The 19,240-nt window shown below is 44.1% G+C and overlaps 1 protein-coding gene across 2 annotated transcripts in view; it reads left to right on the top strand.

The window, feature by feature from the left end:
• Positions 1–19,240, top strand: part of LOC146810065 (tripartite motif-containing protein 16-like protein) — a 46,260-nt gene that overhangs the window by 10,996 nt on the left and 16,024 nt on the right. For both annotated transcript variants that reach the window (XM_085616975.1, XM_085616976.1), the window contains 3 exons: positions 3,699–3,794; positions 3,894–4,127; positions 14,352–14,511. In XM_085616975.1, the coding sequence (XP_085473101.1) occupies positions 3,699–3,794; positions 3,894–4,127; positions 14,352–14,511 (490 nt within the window). The remainder of the gene's footprint in view (positions 1–3,698; positions 3,795–3,893; positions 4,128–14,351; positions 14,512–19,240) is intronic.

Genomic DNA, 19,240 nt, shown 5'->3' with positions numbered 1-19,240 from the left:
GCGACATTGCTCGCCTGTGGGGCTCCACTAGGCCTCCTACACTGACAGCGTGGATGGAAAACATGGATTGGAGCATGTTTAGGGAGAAGACAGTGTATTGTGCTCGAGGGCGCCCCCGGAAATGGCACACCGTATGGGGTCGATGGAACCAGTACAGAGGGGGCATATGCCTGCCCCCAGACCCGGACCCGCCTGAGGAGCAGCTCTCCCCTTAGCATTCTTTCCGGCTTTGTATTCTTTGCTGGTATGTGTTTGCCTTCTTGAGTCTCTGCCTTCCCCTCCTTCCCTTACTATGGACCTGTGTCTGATGGACGAAATGGGGCTCGCTCCCCCTGATGGGAACCCTTTCTGTGCATTAAGTACTTATCGCCTTGCTTGTGTTTAGGTTTGGGTTAGTGTTTATTTAAAACAGAACCTTTTGACTCTCCTATAAGTGACATGTGGACGCTTGCTTGTGTTGTGTTTTTAAAGCTGCCGTACCTCCGGGTTGTCAGCTGAATAGCTGTGTCCCTGACTCAAAAGAATAAAGGTTTAAAAAAAAAAAAAAAAAAAAAACATAATCTGCCAGAGTAAGACATTCCATTCATGAGTCACTACTTTTTTGAGTGAATCAGTTCTTTATACTTAACATTTATTTTCTCAAGAATGACATTTATTAATTTTTATTTTTATTGTTTGTGTCCTCATTTTGCCAGATATCTTGGTGGGTTAATATTCTTGTTTTTCTATGTCTTTTCGTGGAAGACCTGACCAGAGACCATAGAACCAGACCCTTGCATATTTACCCACAAGTATACAGCTGTTTCCAATTCCATCTCCGCACTCACTAGACCGACCCTGGAAGATAAGGAGATAATGTGGCCAACAGAGTGGATGGCATAATCATCGGACTCATGTTTCTTTTTCTCTCCACTTTATCAACGGAGCCCAGACTCTCTCTCTGCTTTTTTGGTCACTCGCCATGTCTGATTCACGGACAAAAAAAACACTTTTCAAGTATTCAGAAAAAATCGGAGAATTCACAGATTTCCATAATTTACAAATTTCCCGTTGTGCGAGCATAAAACAAAAAATTGGATTCTAAAGCAGAAACTTGCATTTCTTGATCCAAACTAGATCCCAAAAAAATTAGACTAGTTGTTACTTTTAGTTGCATTCCAATGATTTTTTCTAAGAAAGCATTAATCTCATTCCAAAAGGAAACGACTTTTGAACATGACATAAACATATTAATTATCGTCAGCCTCCATCTGCGCACACCTGGGACATGTATATACCTTACCAGTAGCCTTCGAGAGCTTTTTAGGGGACCAACATGCCCGATAAGTACTAAACAAATGATTTCGTTTTAATGGTGCGGCCTTTACTACTTTATACAATGTAACATATGATTTACTCCACATTGGCCTCAAGTCTCGAGTATCAAATTCTTTATCCCACAATTTGTGGACTTCAGTTTCAATATTTCCGTCGACCTCCACAAAAGCTCAGTACCAATATGATATTTCCTTGGGCCACTGTCCGGTTCTTATTACTTGATCAGAGTTATCATCTTCCGTCTCTGCCCAATCTTGCCTTGCCCACCAGGCACTGAGTTGATAATATTTTAACATAGTCAATGAGCAATTGGTACAATTACTCAGAGCTTCCCAGCTCATCAGGTTATTGCCAAACTTAAGGGTTGCCCAACTAAAAAAAACACCACTTATCAAAGGTTGACTCAGTTGATCCCTTAAACACTCAGGCATGCCGGGAGAGTCCCAAATTGGTGCCCATGGTGAAAAATATGAGATTCTTAATGCTTTTCGAACATACATCCATGTTTTCAGGGCGTACTTTAAAATCTTAAGCCGCACTTTTTAAAAGAAATTTGGGTCTCCGTACTTAAAAAGAAAACCAATTAGACCATCCGGTACGTCAGATAATAATGCCTCAAAAAGTGCAACCTATCAAAGAATTGTCCAGTTTATTGGCCAACATGCGGACATTCTTGAATTGGAAAGCGTAGCAATATACAAGAATATCTAGTAATGCCAAGCCTCCATTGTCTAATCTCCTGCGTAGTTTTTTCCAGGACATTCTCGGACCTTTGGATGCCCAGATAAAGCTCCCTATTTTCCCCTAGAGTTTTGCTATGTCTTGTTTTTGAAACGTCAGTGGGATGGAATTAAACAAAAATGTCACTTTTGGCAGGATAATCATTTTTATAAGGTTGACCTTACCATAGATGTTAAGGGGTAAGTTCGCCCACTTAGAAAGTAAACCTATTACATTGTGACTAACTTTCTTTCAGTTTACTATTATAGTATCTTCCATCTTCTGGGTTATTTGGACTCCTAGATATCTTATTTGATTCTTCGCCCCACAAGTTACCGCCCCCTGGTTCCAATCCATAATCTCCGTTTTCCCCGGGTTCACTTAGTACCCTGAAATGTGACCAAAAACCTCCGCCTTCCTCATCAGATTGGGGATTGCCTCCTGCGGATTACTTGTATAGAGCAACAAGTCATTCGCATAGAGCCCTAACTTAACTTCATAAGTGTCGGATTTAAAAGGGGTGATAGCCATGTCAGACCTAATCGGATTTGCTAGGGGCTCAATATATATATTAAAAAGAAGCGGGAGAGGGGACAACCCTGTCTTGTGCCTCTGAAAATTTCAAACCATTCTGACAACCTCCCATTAATTAGGACTCTAGCTTTAGGGCCATGATATAAGGTCTGGATCGCCGATACCATATTTGTTGGGAAGCCAAAACTTCGCACGGCCTCCCATAAATAGGGCCAATGTACCTGGTCAAAGGCCTTGGCTGCGTCCACTGCCACTATAGTCAGAGGCAGTGTCCGAGCCTCAGCCAAGTCAATAGCTCCCAACAACTGAAATGTCAACTCATTCAATTGCCTCCCAAGAATAAAACCCCTTTGGTTGCGGTGAATAATATTAACCAACCGAGCTGCAATAATCCCAGAGAAGATCTTATAGTCTGTGTTTTACAGTGAAATCGGTGTGTATGAGTCTATCTTTCGTGGATCCTTATTAGGTTTCTATATCATAGTAACTGTAGCTTCTAGCCAGGATTTAGGGAGCCTTTTTCCACCCACATATACCTAGTTAAATAAAATCTGAAGGACGGGGATTATAATATCCATAATGCAGAGAAATACTTCTACAGGGAGGCCGTCCGGCCCTGCTGCCTTTCCCTTAGCCATTTTTTTGCACTGGGCCCTTATCTCCCCCTCCTTAATCTCTCCTTCTAGGATCCTCATTTGCCTCTCCCTTTCCCCCTCTGCCTTTCTTTCTGATTAATTTTGTTGAGTATAGATTAATTTTTTCATTTTCCATTTTCTCAAGATGGTTCATGGAATTAAAATTTGGTTTATCCGCAATTAGCCAAGGAAATCTATTTTGGGCTAGTTTTTATTTAGTTTGTCTTTGGGCTAACCAGCCTTATTTGAAACATCAGTGGGCAAATATTTAAGACTACTTTTTAAAATGAAACTAGTAGGGTATTTAGTGTGTTAGTATAGTCCTTTTGATGTTTAAAATGTGATTAAAACTGCAAATTTGAGACAATTGAATTAATTTTGTTGATTTACTTCTGTTATGAAGCTAGTTTGTATTGTTCTACTTTAATGAATTTTAAATATTCTCTTAATATTGCGTTTTTCGGTTATTGGTTTTTTCCATTTATTTATCAGGAGATAAACCCTCTCTTGCGTATGGAGCTCGAGAAACAGATTCAAAATGTTGAAGCGGAGATCTGCACAATAAGGAAGCAAATTAATATAATAAAAGTAAGTCCATGTTGGCCTCATATGTCTTGGAACATTTTGCCTAAGAAATTTTACCACAATCTTTCTGTAAATGTGTGCTGATCTCTCCTCTCTACCAAGATATCCACTCTAAGAGACAAGGAGGAGATGATGCGGAATTTCACAGAAATGCTGAGGGCGGTGAAGCTCACCGAGGGGAAGGTTCTGCAGCTGGCAGAGGGCGTGGAGAGAGCAGCCCTGGACCAGGCCGAGGGTAGGCTCAGCGAGCTTGGAGAGAAGAGAACTGAGCTGTGGCTCACAAAGCAGAAACTACAGCAGAGCACCAGGGCTGATGGAAATGAACAGCTTTTAAAGGTGGGCGTACCTTTGCTTGGAGCTATATGATGCTATCAAACACTAGCTGAGCCCATGGGTTGTCCAGTTGGATGATCACATAGTGGTTAAACCCTAGCACTAGGGCTTATACCCTAGCACTAGGGCTTATGACGATATGAGGCCTGTGAGGAAAGACTTTGTCATAATAAAATAAAATGGGAAAATAAAAGAACACTCATGATGCAATCAGAGGACAGATTAGATTTGTGGTTCCTTCCAAGGTTGAGGTAAAGGCACAGGAAGTCGAGGTTGATAGACAGGGCAATGCAGTTTGGCTGTTTTCATTAGCTCCTGGTGGCACAGCAGATGCTGAAAAGTTTAGTTTGTTTGTTAATTCACTGTTAGTAACCAGCAGTAACTTGTGATGTTAAAATAGTCAACATAAGGCTCATTAAAACATTATTTTACAGCATCTACTTATTTAAATTGTAAAGAAGGCAAACATTTATATTTGCACATTTCATTAGACATCTGCAAAGCAGCAGATTTGATGAATAGAGAGGAATATAGTGAACAAGTGAAAAAAGTTCGAGGAAGAAAGTTAGTTTAAGTAAATGAGAGAAAGTTGCTGGGAAACACAGGATGGTTTAATAATGAATAGTGAACTTTGGAGAGAGAGAAAGAAAGGTAGATAAAGATCACAAGGTCTCCAGAAGCATGGAAAAAAGATCTTTTCTACCAGCCTAGGTCTCAAAGAAGCTTGGATGATGTCATCAGTCATGTCATAAATTAAGTAATAATACATGTCATGAGTGATGTAATACATGAGGGCCATAAACAGTGCATGGCGTGGGTGCAACTTATAGTTACCTCTGCTTACTATAACTCGTGAATTTCTGTGTTTTTTGTTTTAGTTCAAAACGTCAGTATTGTCGCTGACAAATTCACTTAACTATAAGCTTAATTTTATCCAGGTCCGCCCAGCCCTTTTTTTATCTACAATTGCTGAAACCAGAATGTGTATCTTTTATAGTAGGTTTTTTTAAATCGTCATTGCGATCCAGGATTTGTACAGAGAGCTAGTAAATCCCTATCATTAGTAGGCACTCCTTTTTGTGTGCTTTCTCCGTCCGATCAGTCTTTTGTAACAGATGTATATATTGCTGTTTTTTACGGGATTTTTATTTATTTTTATTGTTATTCATTGTATGTTTTAACTGCTTTATGGATTTATGTAACTTTTATGGTTTTAATTCTAAAACCAAATAAAGTATACTTGATTGATATTACTTTAACCTTTTACAGAGAATATATATATAAATATAAATATTTTTTTCTTTTCTACTAAATACTTTAAATTGAGCAGTGACTCATCAACCCCCTAAAAGTAAGTGGGGTCACTCACAGAAGCATCAGACTGAGATATATGGTAAGTGAGGGGAGAGAGAGGAAGGAAAGGGAACGAAGTCAAGGAGCCAAGAGGATAAAAAACCTGGCCCGATTGTACACTCCTTAAAGTAAATTGCTCCTTCCCAGTATCTCGTCACAACTGTCTGTTATATCCAAGAGGAATCAAGCAGGGACCATAGTTGAGGCGTCATTCGCAACTACAGTTGCAAGGATTGGAGTGCTGCATTGATAGTGTACTGCCCCACTGTGTAGGAAATTCTGTGTCACCACTTTATGTGGGAAATATAGTTTGCCCATCATATTTCGCTCTTAGAATCAAAGTTAAGACAGACAAGTCCAAATAAAAAAGTTCCACGAGTTGTGTCCTTTTGAATTGCAATTGGGCACCAAAGGTATGGTAGATTAAAACTTTTTTGATGTCCATTTGGAGAGTCTCACTGAACATCACCACTTTCTTTAGAAAGCAGTGCTGGTGTCCAATGTCTCCCAAAACCACAATTTTGGTAATGATATCTTCTGGGTAAAAGATTTCCGCACAACTGGGGGAGAGGATGGGACCTGCAGGCCTCTTCACCAGATCCCTCCTGGCCCGGGTAGTGTGTTACTGGGAGAATGTGCAGCGAGCAGGTGACAGTGGCAGCTAGGTGTGATACAGATAAAGACTGCTTCTTTGAAGTCACAGGTGGGATGGGCAGAACTCTAGTGTTGTTTACATTTTTTATCTTGTGTTTCAACGTCAGCAATGCACACAAGATATTGTTCTGAAGCTGAGCATGAGTGACATCTGAAACCACACAACACAGCAGCCCTCCAAATTCACCACTCTGGCCTCCATCCATTTTACCTTACCTCCACCCTAACAATCTTCTTCATCCTCTTTCAGTGAATCTCCGCTGGACTTTTCCAAGTTTTTCAAAATAAAGTCCAGGGATGTAAAAGTTATCCTCAGACCTTCCTCCCACCCACCTGCAGTTTGGCTCCTGCGTTTTTAAGGCAGAAAAAAGCCTGCTTTCCCATTTTAGGTCTCGCCTGAGCCTGCGCGCATACGCTGCTCTGCGAGGCATTTAGTAAGGGCCTTTAAACTCCAAACACATGCTCGTGCGTGTGCTTTTTTTTAAAATCACTTGCTATTAGGCTTTGCATGCGTCTTTCTAAGAATTACAGCACGCAATTGGCCCAAGGTGGGTGCATGTCCCGCGTTCTCTGTCCTCTGGCCTAAGGTGCTAGAGAGTAAGCAGCAGCGCGGCCGGATGCCAGCTGCATTCCTAACATTCATTTTCAATTAGCGCTCTCGCTTTACCTTTCACGGCGGCGCTTGTTTTTTCCACGCCCCACCTCACTCTCACGGCATCCAGGCTGCATTCCTCATCGTGTCTTCTTACATGCCCCAGCTACTCCATCTCTACTTCCCTTTTTATATAATCGTATTTTATTTTATTTTGCTACGATATGGTGTAATGGGGAATTAGGTATTGGTGGCCAGCTCGCCACTGTTTGGGGGAAGTAGGTTCAATTATTGATCCCATCACCAGCGTCACTGTGCTCTGTCAACAAGCGACGTCCTCCAGGCCCCCACCTCTAAGGACACACTGCGCCTTCCGCACCTGCTGGACTGACACCAGGGTCTATGAGCGCTGCGAGCCCGCCTCTCCCGCGCCTCCAGCTCCTCCTCCTGGTGCTCCACACCTGTCTGGCTATAGCAGGCACAGCGCACAAACTCGCCTCGGCAGACTTTGAGGTGTTTGGCCGTGTGCAGGGTAGGTAGGAGCTAGTTCGTTGATTGAGCTGCCATGGCTTCGGGGAGTTGGTTATCTGCGTATATGAAAGCCTCCAATAGGGGTATATTATCTAAAGGGCTGCCCCTGGGCTTTAAAGAGGGGGCAAAGACCTGGTGGATTCAGGCTCCATCCTCTGCACGTGTCTGCGCCTGAGGGCATCTGCCTGTGTGTGAGGCTGTGTGTCTGCAGAAGTCTGTGTGCGGCCACCTGCTCACCCGTGTGGCTCCCTGAACTCTAATAGGCAGGAGTCGCAGCCGATCGATCATCAATGAAGGCGAGGAGAACAATATGGTAAGAGCCCAGTCTGCCGCTACTCGGAAGGTGAGCACTGCGTCAGCCAAGCTCTTCTGTCATCTGTGTCACTTCACTGACTGAGCACGGCATCAGCAGAGCTCTAGTGTGATCTGTGCCACTTCACTGACTTTGAGTGCGTGTGTGACCTGAAGCACTGCTCTGGCTTTGAGCACGGTGTCAGCAGAGCTATTGTGTGGTCTGTGTCTCTTCACTGGCTTTGAGCATGGCATCAGCAGAGCTCTTGTGTGATCTGTGTCACTTCACTGGCTTTAAGCACAGCATCAGCTGAGTGCGTGTATGATCTTAGGCACTGCACTGACTGTGAGCACAACATCAGCTGAGCGCATGTGTGGTCTGTGGCACTGTTTGGGACACTGACACTGTACGACCTGACTTATGTTTTTGCTGTGATTGTGACACGCGCTGTCATAAACTTTATGACTGTCTTATGTTTATAGCACAAGCTGTTGGACTTGTGACCTATGGCTGAGCACCTGTAGATACATCTCGGAGACATGCCTAGGTTGAGAAGAAAATCATTTTATTCTGCCATCAGGCATGCTGATCCTCTGGGCTGCCCTACAAATCTTAGAATTGTTCTCTGATTCTCAGTTGAACATTTGATTAAATACCACACTTTGTTAAGTATTTCGAGTGATGTCATCAGTGATGCCATCAACAATGTCTTTAGTGACACCATACGTAAAGCAAGGAGCAGTGTGCAGGTGGCGTGGATTATGGTTTGGTAACTTAACCACAACTGGCCAGTTTCAAGTTTTTTTTGTTCTTTTTTTTACTTTCATTCTCTCTTTCTTATACTTCTTTTCACAGTGTAATTCTACCACTTCCTCATTCTCTTTCTTTTTCATTGTTTAGGTGTGGCTTCTATTGGAATATTCCATGCAATCCAGCCCTACTAGCTACTTCATTAGTGTCTAAAGCTCCAACCATCAGAGTCACTGTGCATACCACAACACTAGATGTGACTTGTTCGCAAAGTAATTATTTAGGTCCAAAAATGTAGCATAGAGCTGCCCCCCTGAACTTGTATTGGGCACCCTTGGTCTACTAGTTCAGAAATGATGAACAAAAGTGTCCACGTCAGGGTTTTATCTCTGGCACTAAAGTTGGTGCTTGTATATTCCGTGGTGAGTCTTGTATAAGGAGTATGTTGTGCAGAACACTGTGAATAAACCCTTCCTGCTCACTTGTGGCACACAGGTCTATCATTGGTGTGTTTGAGAGCTTCCACTCATCCATGTTTTACCACACATTGCTGCTTCCTGTGAAATTGTGAAACTCCTAACGTGCTCAAACATACTCCAAGGTTTGTTTAATCCAGATGTAGTCCACAGTGTCAGTGCTTTTAATTGTGATAAATGTAGAAATCTGCACTTGTCGAAGTGCACCTTAGGAACCAACACATTTTTTTTATTTATTAAATTTTTCAATATGCTAGACAGCAGCCACACTTTTCTACAACATAACTTTAACACATTGGCATAGCCAATGGCTCTAGTTAAACTCTTAAAAAGTCCCAAAGGCGAGACCTATTGGCTATGCCAATGCTTGTTAGGTTTCCTCTAGATAGATCTGCAAGACATTTTATTTACATACAGTGGCCCCACAGCCTGCTCATAGCTTACCATTAGTTAGCTTCAGTGTGACTCATTTCCTTCATTTGAATTTGTCTTATCATGACTGCGTCATGTCCTCTTCTTGTGTACTTTTTGTTTATTTTTAGGCACTCCATTTGAGTGCTTTTGTGTTTTCAGTCTGTCTCCCATTTCGCTGTCCGTGTAGCTTCTATTCCTACCACCTGCCCCCTTCTATGCTGCTTATTTTCCTCCCATCCCCTTGCCCAACAATATAAGCAACTCAGCTTATCTATAACAGTGATTAGGTCCATCTTTGCGGCACATAATATGCATATCCTTGTACTGTAAAGTGTGACTGTGTTTCTTTGTGCCTTATAAATAACGAACATTGCAACATTATTTCTTGTCCCCCAAATATCATTTACAGAGTAAAATATTGTTTCTGCAGTGTCCTTCTACTTTGTCCAAAATGCAGTGCTCAGTAGTGCAGTGCCTCCCTTAAAAATTGACAAAATCCATGAGAGTGGCTTCTTTTCAGAGATGAAGGACCCTGTAGATCTTGAACTGAGACTCTGACATTAACCTTTTACTGCATTCCTCTAAGCCACTGCACTCTACGGCACTCTACTGTACTCAGCACGACTCCACTCTGTCACATCGTCAGTGTGTTTTAAAATGTTCAATCTGATTTCATAATGTTCAATCTGTGAGGGTGAGGTATGCAGTGTGTACATAATTGAACTATATATACTTGTGTTGAGTATTTCTAGCAGGGCTCGACAAATCCGCTCGCATTTGCGAGGTAAATTTTATGAGGTCGAGTTATTTTTAGTTCCTACTCGCCCTTTCTGGCGAGTAGGAAAACATACTAACTTTTGTCCTCCGTCTTTGAAAACGGAGCAAATGTGACAAAATAACAAGATTTAAAGGGCTTTTTATTGCTCACAAAGCAAATAAGCAATAAAGATGCCTTTAAATCTTGTTATCTTGTCACTTTTTGCTCCGCTTTTTTAGACGGAGGTCAAGTCGGTTAGTCTTAGGTCGAGGAGATTTTTCAAGGTACTAGACCTGCAGGACTAGTACCATTTTTCTGATTTTTCGAGCCCTGTCTAGATCCCTTACACACATACTCTAGTGCCTGCTCCCATTCTTTCCTCCAAAAGTGTCTCCCTAGTGCTTCCTCTCATCTGGCATGTCGTGCAGGGATGCTGTTGGAGATCATTGACAAAAATGTTTTATACAGCCATGACACCCAATTACATCCGCCACCAAAAGTCAGTAGAACCTGTCAGAGCTTATGGGTTGGTGTCTTCAAATTGCGTTGATCCCACAACTTTTGTATATATTGGTTCAGTTCTTCATATACCAAGAACTGGGCATGGGGCAACCATCATTCTCTACCACTTCAAAATTTCAACTCGGAGTAGTAATTCCTTGTGGTCTTTATCCAAGCCTGTGTGGTCTCAGCCCAGTGTGGCATTGAAGTTAGGCCTATCATTGCACCCTGTTGATTGCAACAGTGACCTGAGCGACGCTTTGGGACATCCCTATTAAAAACTTCATGTTTGGTGGTGCAAGAATTTAGTGACTCATTGTCCTGTCCCCAGGTGCAAAGCCATAATCATCAACATTTTCCAAGCATTTGAGCTCTTTGCTCTGGCCTACCCAACACCTCTGGTTTCAAGAGGTGTCGAGAAGGAAAAAAAAGTGCTCTCCGGGCCTGTGACCCAAAACTGTAAGGTGGTGATACCCTGGGGCCCCTAAAAAAGCTGATCATGAGGTCCTCAAAGTGCCTTTGGGTAATCTGAGTTCACCAACAATAGAATATAATCTTCCAGTGCTCTATAGATAGGTGAGAAAATCTTAACTGTTCAAAATCAAGATGCTGCTATAGTAAGTTACATAAACCAAACTATAGGTACACACAGGATCATGTATAGTATGCATGCCCCTGATAACGTCAATATAGCAAGACAATAATCAGTGAGGCATCTAGGGTAGTTCACAACCTAGAGTGGCCTAGTATGGTCCTGTGCGTGGATGCTAGGACCATATACTTACTGCCTCATCCATAAGTCACTGACTGGCAAAGGCCCATATTACTTGCTAATCAGGCTTAGATACATCTGCCCTGTCAGACTGTTTAGATCGAAGGACAAATCCTTACTTCTGATTCCTTGGTTCCATTCTTTGAGATTTGGCGGGAGGTCTTTCTCTTACCCTGCCCTGTTCTACTTCCCCTTCCACTGCAAAATCGCTCATGTACAGAGCTTGGTAAGTTTAAAAAGCTTTTAAAGACATGGTTGTTTGAATTAGTTTGCTGGTACTGAGTTAGCTAAGCGCCGAGATATTCCTTCGGGTATATTTTGTTGCCATCACCAAGTGATGTTAACATGTGGCGTTGACATGGTAGCTGAAGGGGACTGTTTTCAAGGCCTTCTTGAAAACGAGGTGCTCAGTAACAGACCTTATGTAGTCGCCCAGATTTTTCAAAAGGTGAGCTCCCCGTATGTTGCCGGTTTAGTCTGAAACTCAGCATATAGATTGCTTTGACTCATACTCTGTATGCAGATGGTTTTGATGGTGACCTTGTACTTGAGTGGTGTGGCTGAGGACTGCTACATTGATCTTTTTGGGTGGGAGAAGGGGAGGTCACTTGAATGCTGGGGACCCAGTACATTGATGCTTTTGGCAAGAGCACAGTATGTGAAGGTTAGGGGCCTTATTTAGAGTTTATTGGGCAGGGTATGCTGTCAAAACCTGGCAGATATCCCGTCCCCTGGATAACAAGTGCCACAGGCTACAATGCCTCTGTAATACAGCAAATGGGACACCTGCCACATTTGTAAAAGTGTATCCCGTCCCCGACATTACAAGTAAGAGTCCAAGTCATATTATCAGCATTTTTTTAGCACATTTCTGTAGGTGGCTTTATAGCAGTCTAGGGATGCCTCTCCACGTGTTTGTGAGCTTTCTCACTGACGAGAGTCACACAGCCTTGTATGTTTTTGTGAGGTGGTTTAATGATGCTCTGTTGTCATCACGGATGTTTGTGTGATGAATAGATTCTACTGTTGATGAGTATTTCCTTCCTAACTACATTGCTTTGCTTCCTGTTTAACAATAAGAGAAGTGCTTCTCTCAACCATGTTTAGCAATCACAGACTGAAATATTTGATTCATGTTTAACAGTCCCATAACAGTGTGTCCTAAAGATGTCCAACAGTTCTAAAAATGCTGCTGCGTTAGGGTTGTAAGGTCCAAGTTCTCTCTCCTGGGAAAGTAATGGCTCTTTTTCTTAGAGGTAGGTTGCTACCTCAAGGTTTGGACCTTCCATGCCTCTGTTATGAACAATCGTAAAAAGGTTGAGTGCGTCCTCTTATTTAATTTGAGTTAATTTCTTGTTCCAACGAATGAGTGTAGTACACTATAATAAACTTGATTACGGCTTCTTTTATGTTATTTCTTATTTTATTCTCCATTGTCTTTCAGTTTTGTGTCCTGGGTCAAATCCCACGTAACAGTGTGTGCCAACGCAAAACTGAAAGACGAGCAAAACTCCAAGAACCATACTTCCATCTTCATTGCTGTTAATACCTTATGAGTGATACCAATTGCAATGATTGACAACTTTGATGCACAAGTTAATAAAAGAGACTTGATAAAGCGCCAGGCCAATGGACCAACAGGGGGGCGAAACTCACGTCGGCTGCTCCAACAACCACCAATTTGTGAAATATGATATGACTATGATGGAAACATCTGATGGAGAATAAAATAAGAAATAACATAAAAGAAGCAGTACACAAGTTCTAATAATACTAGCAGTTCTCAAAAGGCGATGAATAGTGTGTTGTGTGTGTGTAGCTAATCTTATGTATCTACTGGGCGAGTAGGGAAGGAGCAGTAGAGGAAAAGAATGGATGAGAGAAGTGAGCAAAGGAGAACTAAGGAGTTAGACGGGTAAGGTGGAGAGGAAATGTGTTACAGATAATTTGAAATCGTTATGCCGTATTCCAAGTATATAATCACAACCCAGAAGGAGCCCCTGGGAGGCAAGAGATGACCCCCACCCCACTAGCCATGGGGCCCCTGAGAAGGAGGCCACTTCCTCATGTCCTGGCCACAGTCAGACATTTTGTGTAATCCTCAGCTGAACAAGGATATGCCACAAGATGGATGTGGCTGATCATATATCACTTGATGATGTGCCATCTGTAGGGAAGGGCATTGGGACTTGTGGAGATATTCTCACAAGGTGCTGAAGGCATTGGCCCAGCATTTGACTAGACCATTTTGGCCTTGTGCCGGACTTTTAACATTCTGGCCCTAACCATAATTTTCATGGCCAGCAACTCTGAGGAGGTCAGTATGATCTTATCCCAGCGAGGATTCAGCACATGGTTAGCACACGTTTGGGGATTGTTGAACGTTCAGGGCATAGGACATTGCCTGTTTTCCTTATGGCTTTTCTGGGACTACTACAAAGAGGTACATTTCCAAGACATGGGTTGAGCTGATGGCCGTTGCAAAACAACAGCATACTTTGCAATATACTGTATTGCATAACATTTCAAAGAAGGATTGCCAGTGTTACTACATTATTCACACAAAGAGATGTATAAATTATGTTTATGTATGTTACCTGTCAAGGTGTTGTACTGTGAAAGATTGCCTTTTCACATTTACAGACAAACTGTACTGCTGTCACCCAGCATAGCATAGCCCTTTCACTTTTCCAACTCATACTTCCACGTGGAGGCGATCTGCAGCTAGAGCCCCTAGCAGACCACCTGGACTTTCCATACAACTGCTCTAACTTGGTACTGGGGCCTCTTTCTGCCCCTGATACCCTGTGCTTGCATGTCTTTTTGGCTGACCAGGGTTCTGGAGCTGCCCTCTGCTGTATGTTAGGTTTATGTAGGAGACCCTGTTTGTTGATGGTTTTGGCAGTCATGTTATGTGTTTATGATTCCTAACCTGACTTTATGATTTTGCGAGCACTGTGACCTGAACATTGTAATGCTCTTGTGTATTAGTATGTGTGCTGCTATGTATGCTCTAGTTGTCTTACACAGCTCTGGTGCCTTAGTGTGGATCTGGTGTGCAGTAGTGCTTGTTGATGTGCTCTAGGGAGTCTTAACATTCTTTGATACACTTTTATGTTTATGTTGCCTCTTCAGGACCTGCAGGGGCTGGTGATGGATGTGAATCCTGACTGTAGCCGCAACAGCTTGAGTCCAGAGGATCTACCACTTGCACGTCTAACTCAATCTGTGACAGAATTCAAGCAGCAGCTTCTGAGCCTGTGTACGGAGCATGTGGAGAGCATCATTCAGAGAGGTGAGTAATAAGTGCTCCAGTGACACCAGGATATAAATAACTCCATAGGCCTGGCAGTAGGAGGATGTGTACATGCAGAGTATTGCACATGGTGCCGGATTTCCCACTGTGCGCATCCTTATGCACGGTGGAGCCCAGGGGTGACATCAGTGCACCTTGTGGATAGAAAACGAGGAGTGGCTGGGGTGTCGTAGATGATAAGGCGTGGGCCAGTTGATAGCTATATTTCTTAGAACGCAGTGACCAGACTGAGTCTGGGTTCCTTGTCTGACTGTTAATGTGTATCTAGTCTTTTCAAACATGAAGTAGATGCAAAAAGATTGGGTGCAATTTTCAAAGTCCTATGGGGCTTATTTACAAGCCCCTTGCGCTGCCAGTGTGTCACTTTTAAAATGAGAAAAAGTGACGTACCGGCGGCGCAAGGGCCTTGTAAATAAGCCCCTATGTGTTTTTGTGTGTCAGGATCAAGGTCGGACTGGTAATTCCGGGCACCGGGCAATCCCCCGGTAGGCTGGATGGGGTGGGGGCTGGTTTTGTGACAGGGGGCCGGTTTTGTTGCTGGGGCCGATTTAGTAGTCTAGTAGTCTGACTGTTGACATATAGACTGCTAGTACTCCGCGTCTCTCCTCGTGACCGGATTTCATTTAGGCCATTATCAAATAATTTGTGATATGATCAGGGATTATTATAAAAAATCCATGCTGGCTGCGCGCAGCGATGTCTCCACCGCCGCGTCTGCGCGCTGCATCACCCTTAGGGTGGGGTCTGGAGTGGACCTGGTGATCATGTGCATTGGAGCTCGTGCAATAAAATGTGCGCGTGACTGTAGAGGCGAGGTCGAAGAGGCAGGCATCCCAGAGCCAGAGAGACGACTGAGAAAGAGAGAGAGGCACCCTTCGCATAATTTAATTATTTCTAGCCTGCCCCCGTGTCTGCCACCTGCAGGGGAGTCTCCCGAGTGTCTGTCCAGTCGTTTGCATGCAATCCCTGATCATGGCACTGTCTGGGGGCGTCGCGACCGGGCCGGAAGTAAAAGCAATTAAGCAAAAGGTTAGGGCCTGGCCCGGTTCCACAGCGCAGTGGATTTGTGAGCAGGGCGGAGGCAGAGCGAGGTGGCTGGCCTGCAGGCTATGAGGTCGGAGCGGCACGGCAGCGATGATGTGTACACTAGCATCTGGGTGACCAAGATGCTAGTGTACACATCGATCCATGGAAACTCCGTTGTGACTGAAGACCCATGCAGCAGGTGTCCGAAATCCATGCAGACATACCCCCAATCCATGGGGTAAATCATTCTTGGTGGTCTGAGGCCTCCCATTTATCTTTGAGCTGGAACAACTTATCGCCGATCTTGACTTTTGTGCGTGCATCAGTCGTGTAACCTGCTACCTGCCATTGACAACAGCACTAAACCCCCACTGTGCCACAGAACACTTGCAAAGCAGCAGCCGGGACTTTCATTGCTGCAGCCTGCTAGTCATGGAGCGCAGTGCAGAGTGTGAATGACGTGCCACTGCCAGCAGAAGCAGACTGATGTACATGCAGTGTGATGTGGTGGATCTGTGAATCACAGATCCACCACGTCACACTGCATGTACACCAGTCTGCTTCTGTGAACTCTGGTGTTGCCTCAATGCCTTTTCTTTCTGCTTCGCCCTGAAAGTCCACCAACTCCTCTCCCGGCCTTCAATCAGCCAAAACTGCATCACATAGAGGAGCCGTCCTCCCCTCCCTCCCTGCGCCATTTGTGTGAGTGCGACCCTTTTACAGTAGGAGCACTGGGCAGCCAGTAGGCCCCTCCAGTCTCACCGTGGGTGTAATGACAGAAACGGATTAGCTTTGTGCTCGTTTTGTAAATTGAATTTATGTTTGAGAGGCTCCCTCGCCTGTGTTGGTTTGGACCACACGTCGTCATTAGATCCCGGTGTGCGGGAAGCATTACCCGCAGCTGCATGAATTGAGGCATAGAGAGGAAGACATTCACATTTCGTTTTATATTAAATTTTAAGTAGAAATGGTGGCCACGATCACAGACCCTGCATCAAGTTGACTTAAAGCAGGGACAGATTGGTTCAAAGCATCTGTTTTTAACAGCATGCAGAGATAAGGAGGTAGTCATAAATTCACCAATCTAGGTATGAAAAGAGACTCCTGAAGTTGTGCTGAATTAAGAGATAAGGTGAAGTTTTAATAGCTTCTGTTAAGATGGATGGCGAAGGAATTCACCCAGAGAGATATCTCAGGTCATTTCCAGTTTGTTTTGCTTGCAAATTGCCCCTTTCTCTTTGTAGAATTGTCTGCTTGGGAAAGTCCCTTACTGTAAAGGCTTTCTGGGCACTTTATTATTGCTTAATCGAAAAGAAAGGATTGCTTTATGTTTGTGCCGCTTGGCAAATGACGTCTGTCGATACATTTACAGCTTGGTGCATTTAATAATGCTTGTGTCATATAAACACTTTGTGCAAATCCTTTGTGTTATCTTTTGACATACACATCCTTTGGTAGACCTACAGATGGCAGAGCACATGCGTCTTTCCCATAAATGAAAAACCGGAACTCAAACGTACCCTAAGAGATCTGATAAACAAGTGAGGCTGAACATTCTCTCTAAAGCCACACAGGCTTTTTGAATAATATATTGCTTAAAACTATTAGTTATACTCTGTAGTGAATCCACTTCAAAAAGAGACTGCAAACTTCAAAGATCTTCAGGTACTCTTTGTTATAGGGCTCAGGAAAGTTTTGCTGGCATAGTCTTGTGTGCGTAAGAGAGCTAAAGCAGGGGTTGGCTGAGCTGTCTTGAAGGCTGCATTAGTTCTGGATGGGTTTCATTCTATCTTATCTAGTGAATGGCCATATATGTGCTCCACTACGTTGTTTGCGACCTGTGCCCATCATCAGGATATCCTTGCGTGCTCACTTGTAATCTGGGAGGTGTGTGCTACAGTCTGTAGTCCCGATAGACATCTTCTGATATTGCGTTGCTCTACTAACCCATGTGCTTGCCCCATTTTTATTGTTTTAACTTGTAGATGCAGTTTTTATCGCCAAGGCATGTGTCAGCCTTTGAAAAAGATATGATGACTTCTATTTGTATCCTTAGTAGCTTGTCATCAGCATCTTAACTTCAAACACCACTGGTGCAAGCAACAAACGTTCCTTTTCTGTCACTGAGTAGCAATTTAGAGACTGCTCCTACTCTTACACAGTGATTCTGAAGGGCCACAGTGTAGCAGTCTATCTTTGGCTTCGCCCAAGCTGCATCTATGATGATGAGTGCCACGGGGGGGGAGCATCGTGCAGTTTGAGGGCTACTCCCTCACTGGGGCCGGCCCGCGCAGGCAGGGACATCGCCTTATGATTCATGTGCTGCAACAATTCTAGTTATCCTGGACGCCCCCCAGCACAATGCCGCTCCTGTTGCCTCATCACTTTCATTAACCTGGAAGCTAAAATCTTGGCCAAAATTCTGGCAACTAGATTGTGCAATGCTGCTCAGTCACTGATACACAGTGACCAGAACGCCATCGCCTTTATACCCGGTCGCAGTATGAGACACTCTCTAGACTAAGACGTCTAATTGTCACCCTGGAATGATCCCAGTACTGCAATAAGAGCGGGCCCTTGTCTTAATTGCCTCAATACGTTTTGGGCCCTTGCCTGTAGCAGGTACTTTTGCCTCCCACACGAGTACGGCACCATTTTTATCGGGAGACCTGGGGGAATGCTGGGTGGTAGGAAATTTGTGTCAGCCCGGTGATGCCACAACTTTACCGCACAAAAATGTTTGGAAAAAGTGATTTTTTTCAGCTAAATTTGAGGTTTGCAGGGGATTCTGGGTAAGAAAACGTTGGGGGATCCACGCAAGCCATACCTCCCTAGAATCCCCCAGGTGTCTAGTTTTCAGAAATGTGTGGGTTTGGTAGGTTTCCCTAGTTGGCAGACGAACATTGGGCCAAAAACCCAGGTGACCCCCTTGCAAAACCAGGTCGTTTTTTTTTTTTTTTTTTTAAACTTGTTTTTATTGTATTCATTAGCAGCAGCACAATACAGTAATCAGACACATAATTTTCCACAATGTAGAGCAATGCAGTAGCCCCTGAATGCGGCAAGTTGGCAGAAAACAGTTCAACAGCGGTACATTTCTCCAACATCCACCATCTCGCTCCCCCACCCCCGGGATCCCCCATCCTAGTCTGTGTCTGAGGCATCGTCTTCAGGATCTGCGGGCGGGTCACAGATGTCACCCCTATAGGAGTTCCACGCTCCCCATACTTTACTCCATTTGCCAGGACAGCCCCGTCTAATAAAGGCCGACTTCTCTGCAAACATGGCCTCGTCCATGTCTGTGCCCCAAGCAGTGAGGCGCGGCAGTTCCCCTGTCCCCCATTTTTGAGCTATGTTGCGTTTAGCTATCATTAATCCTAATGTGGCCCAGCCCTGCGCCAGGCGCGAGAGGTCGTTAGGCTCCCAGATATTCAGCAGGCAGCGTCTGGGCTCCGGCACCAGCGTGACTCCCCCCGACTGTGACAGCATGTTCATCACCCCCCGCCAGTACTCCTGAAGCACGGGGCATTCCCATATGGTATGGAAGAAGCCTCCCACCTCCCCGCAACCACGCAGGCAGAAAGGATGTGTCGCGCTGCTGATCTTGAGCAGTGTGTGCCTGGTGTAATAGGAGCGGCGGAAGATGCGAAGCTGCACCAGCCTGAGCCTCGATGGTATACCC

The sequence above is a fragment of the Triturus cristatus genome, chromosome 7 (assembly GCF_964204655.1).
Source record: "Triturus cristatus chromosome 7, aTriCri1.1, whole genome shotgun sequence".
Classification (NCBI taxonomy): domain Eukaryota; kingdom Metazoa; phylum Chordata; class Amphibia; order Caudata; family Salamandridae; genus Triturus; species Triturus cristatus.
The sequence above is the reverse complement of the archived record's forward strand: the minus strand, read 5'-3'. Positions and strand labels throughout refer to the sequence as shown.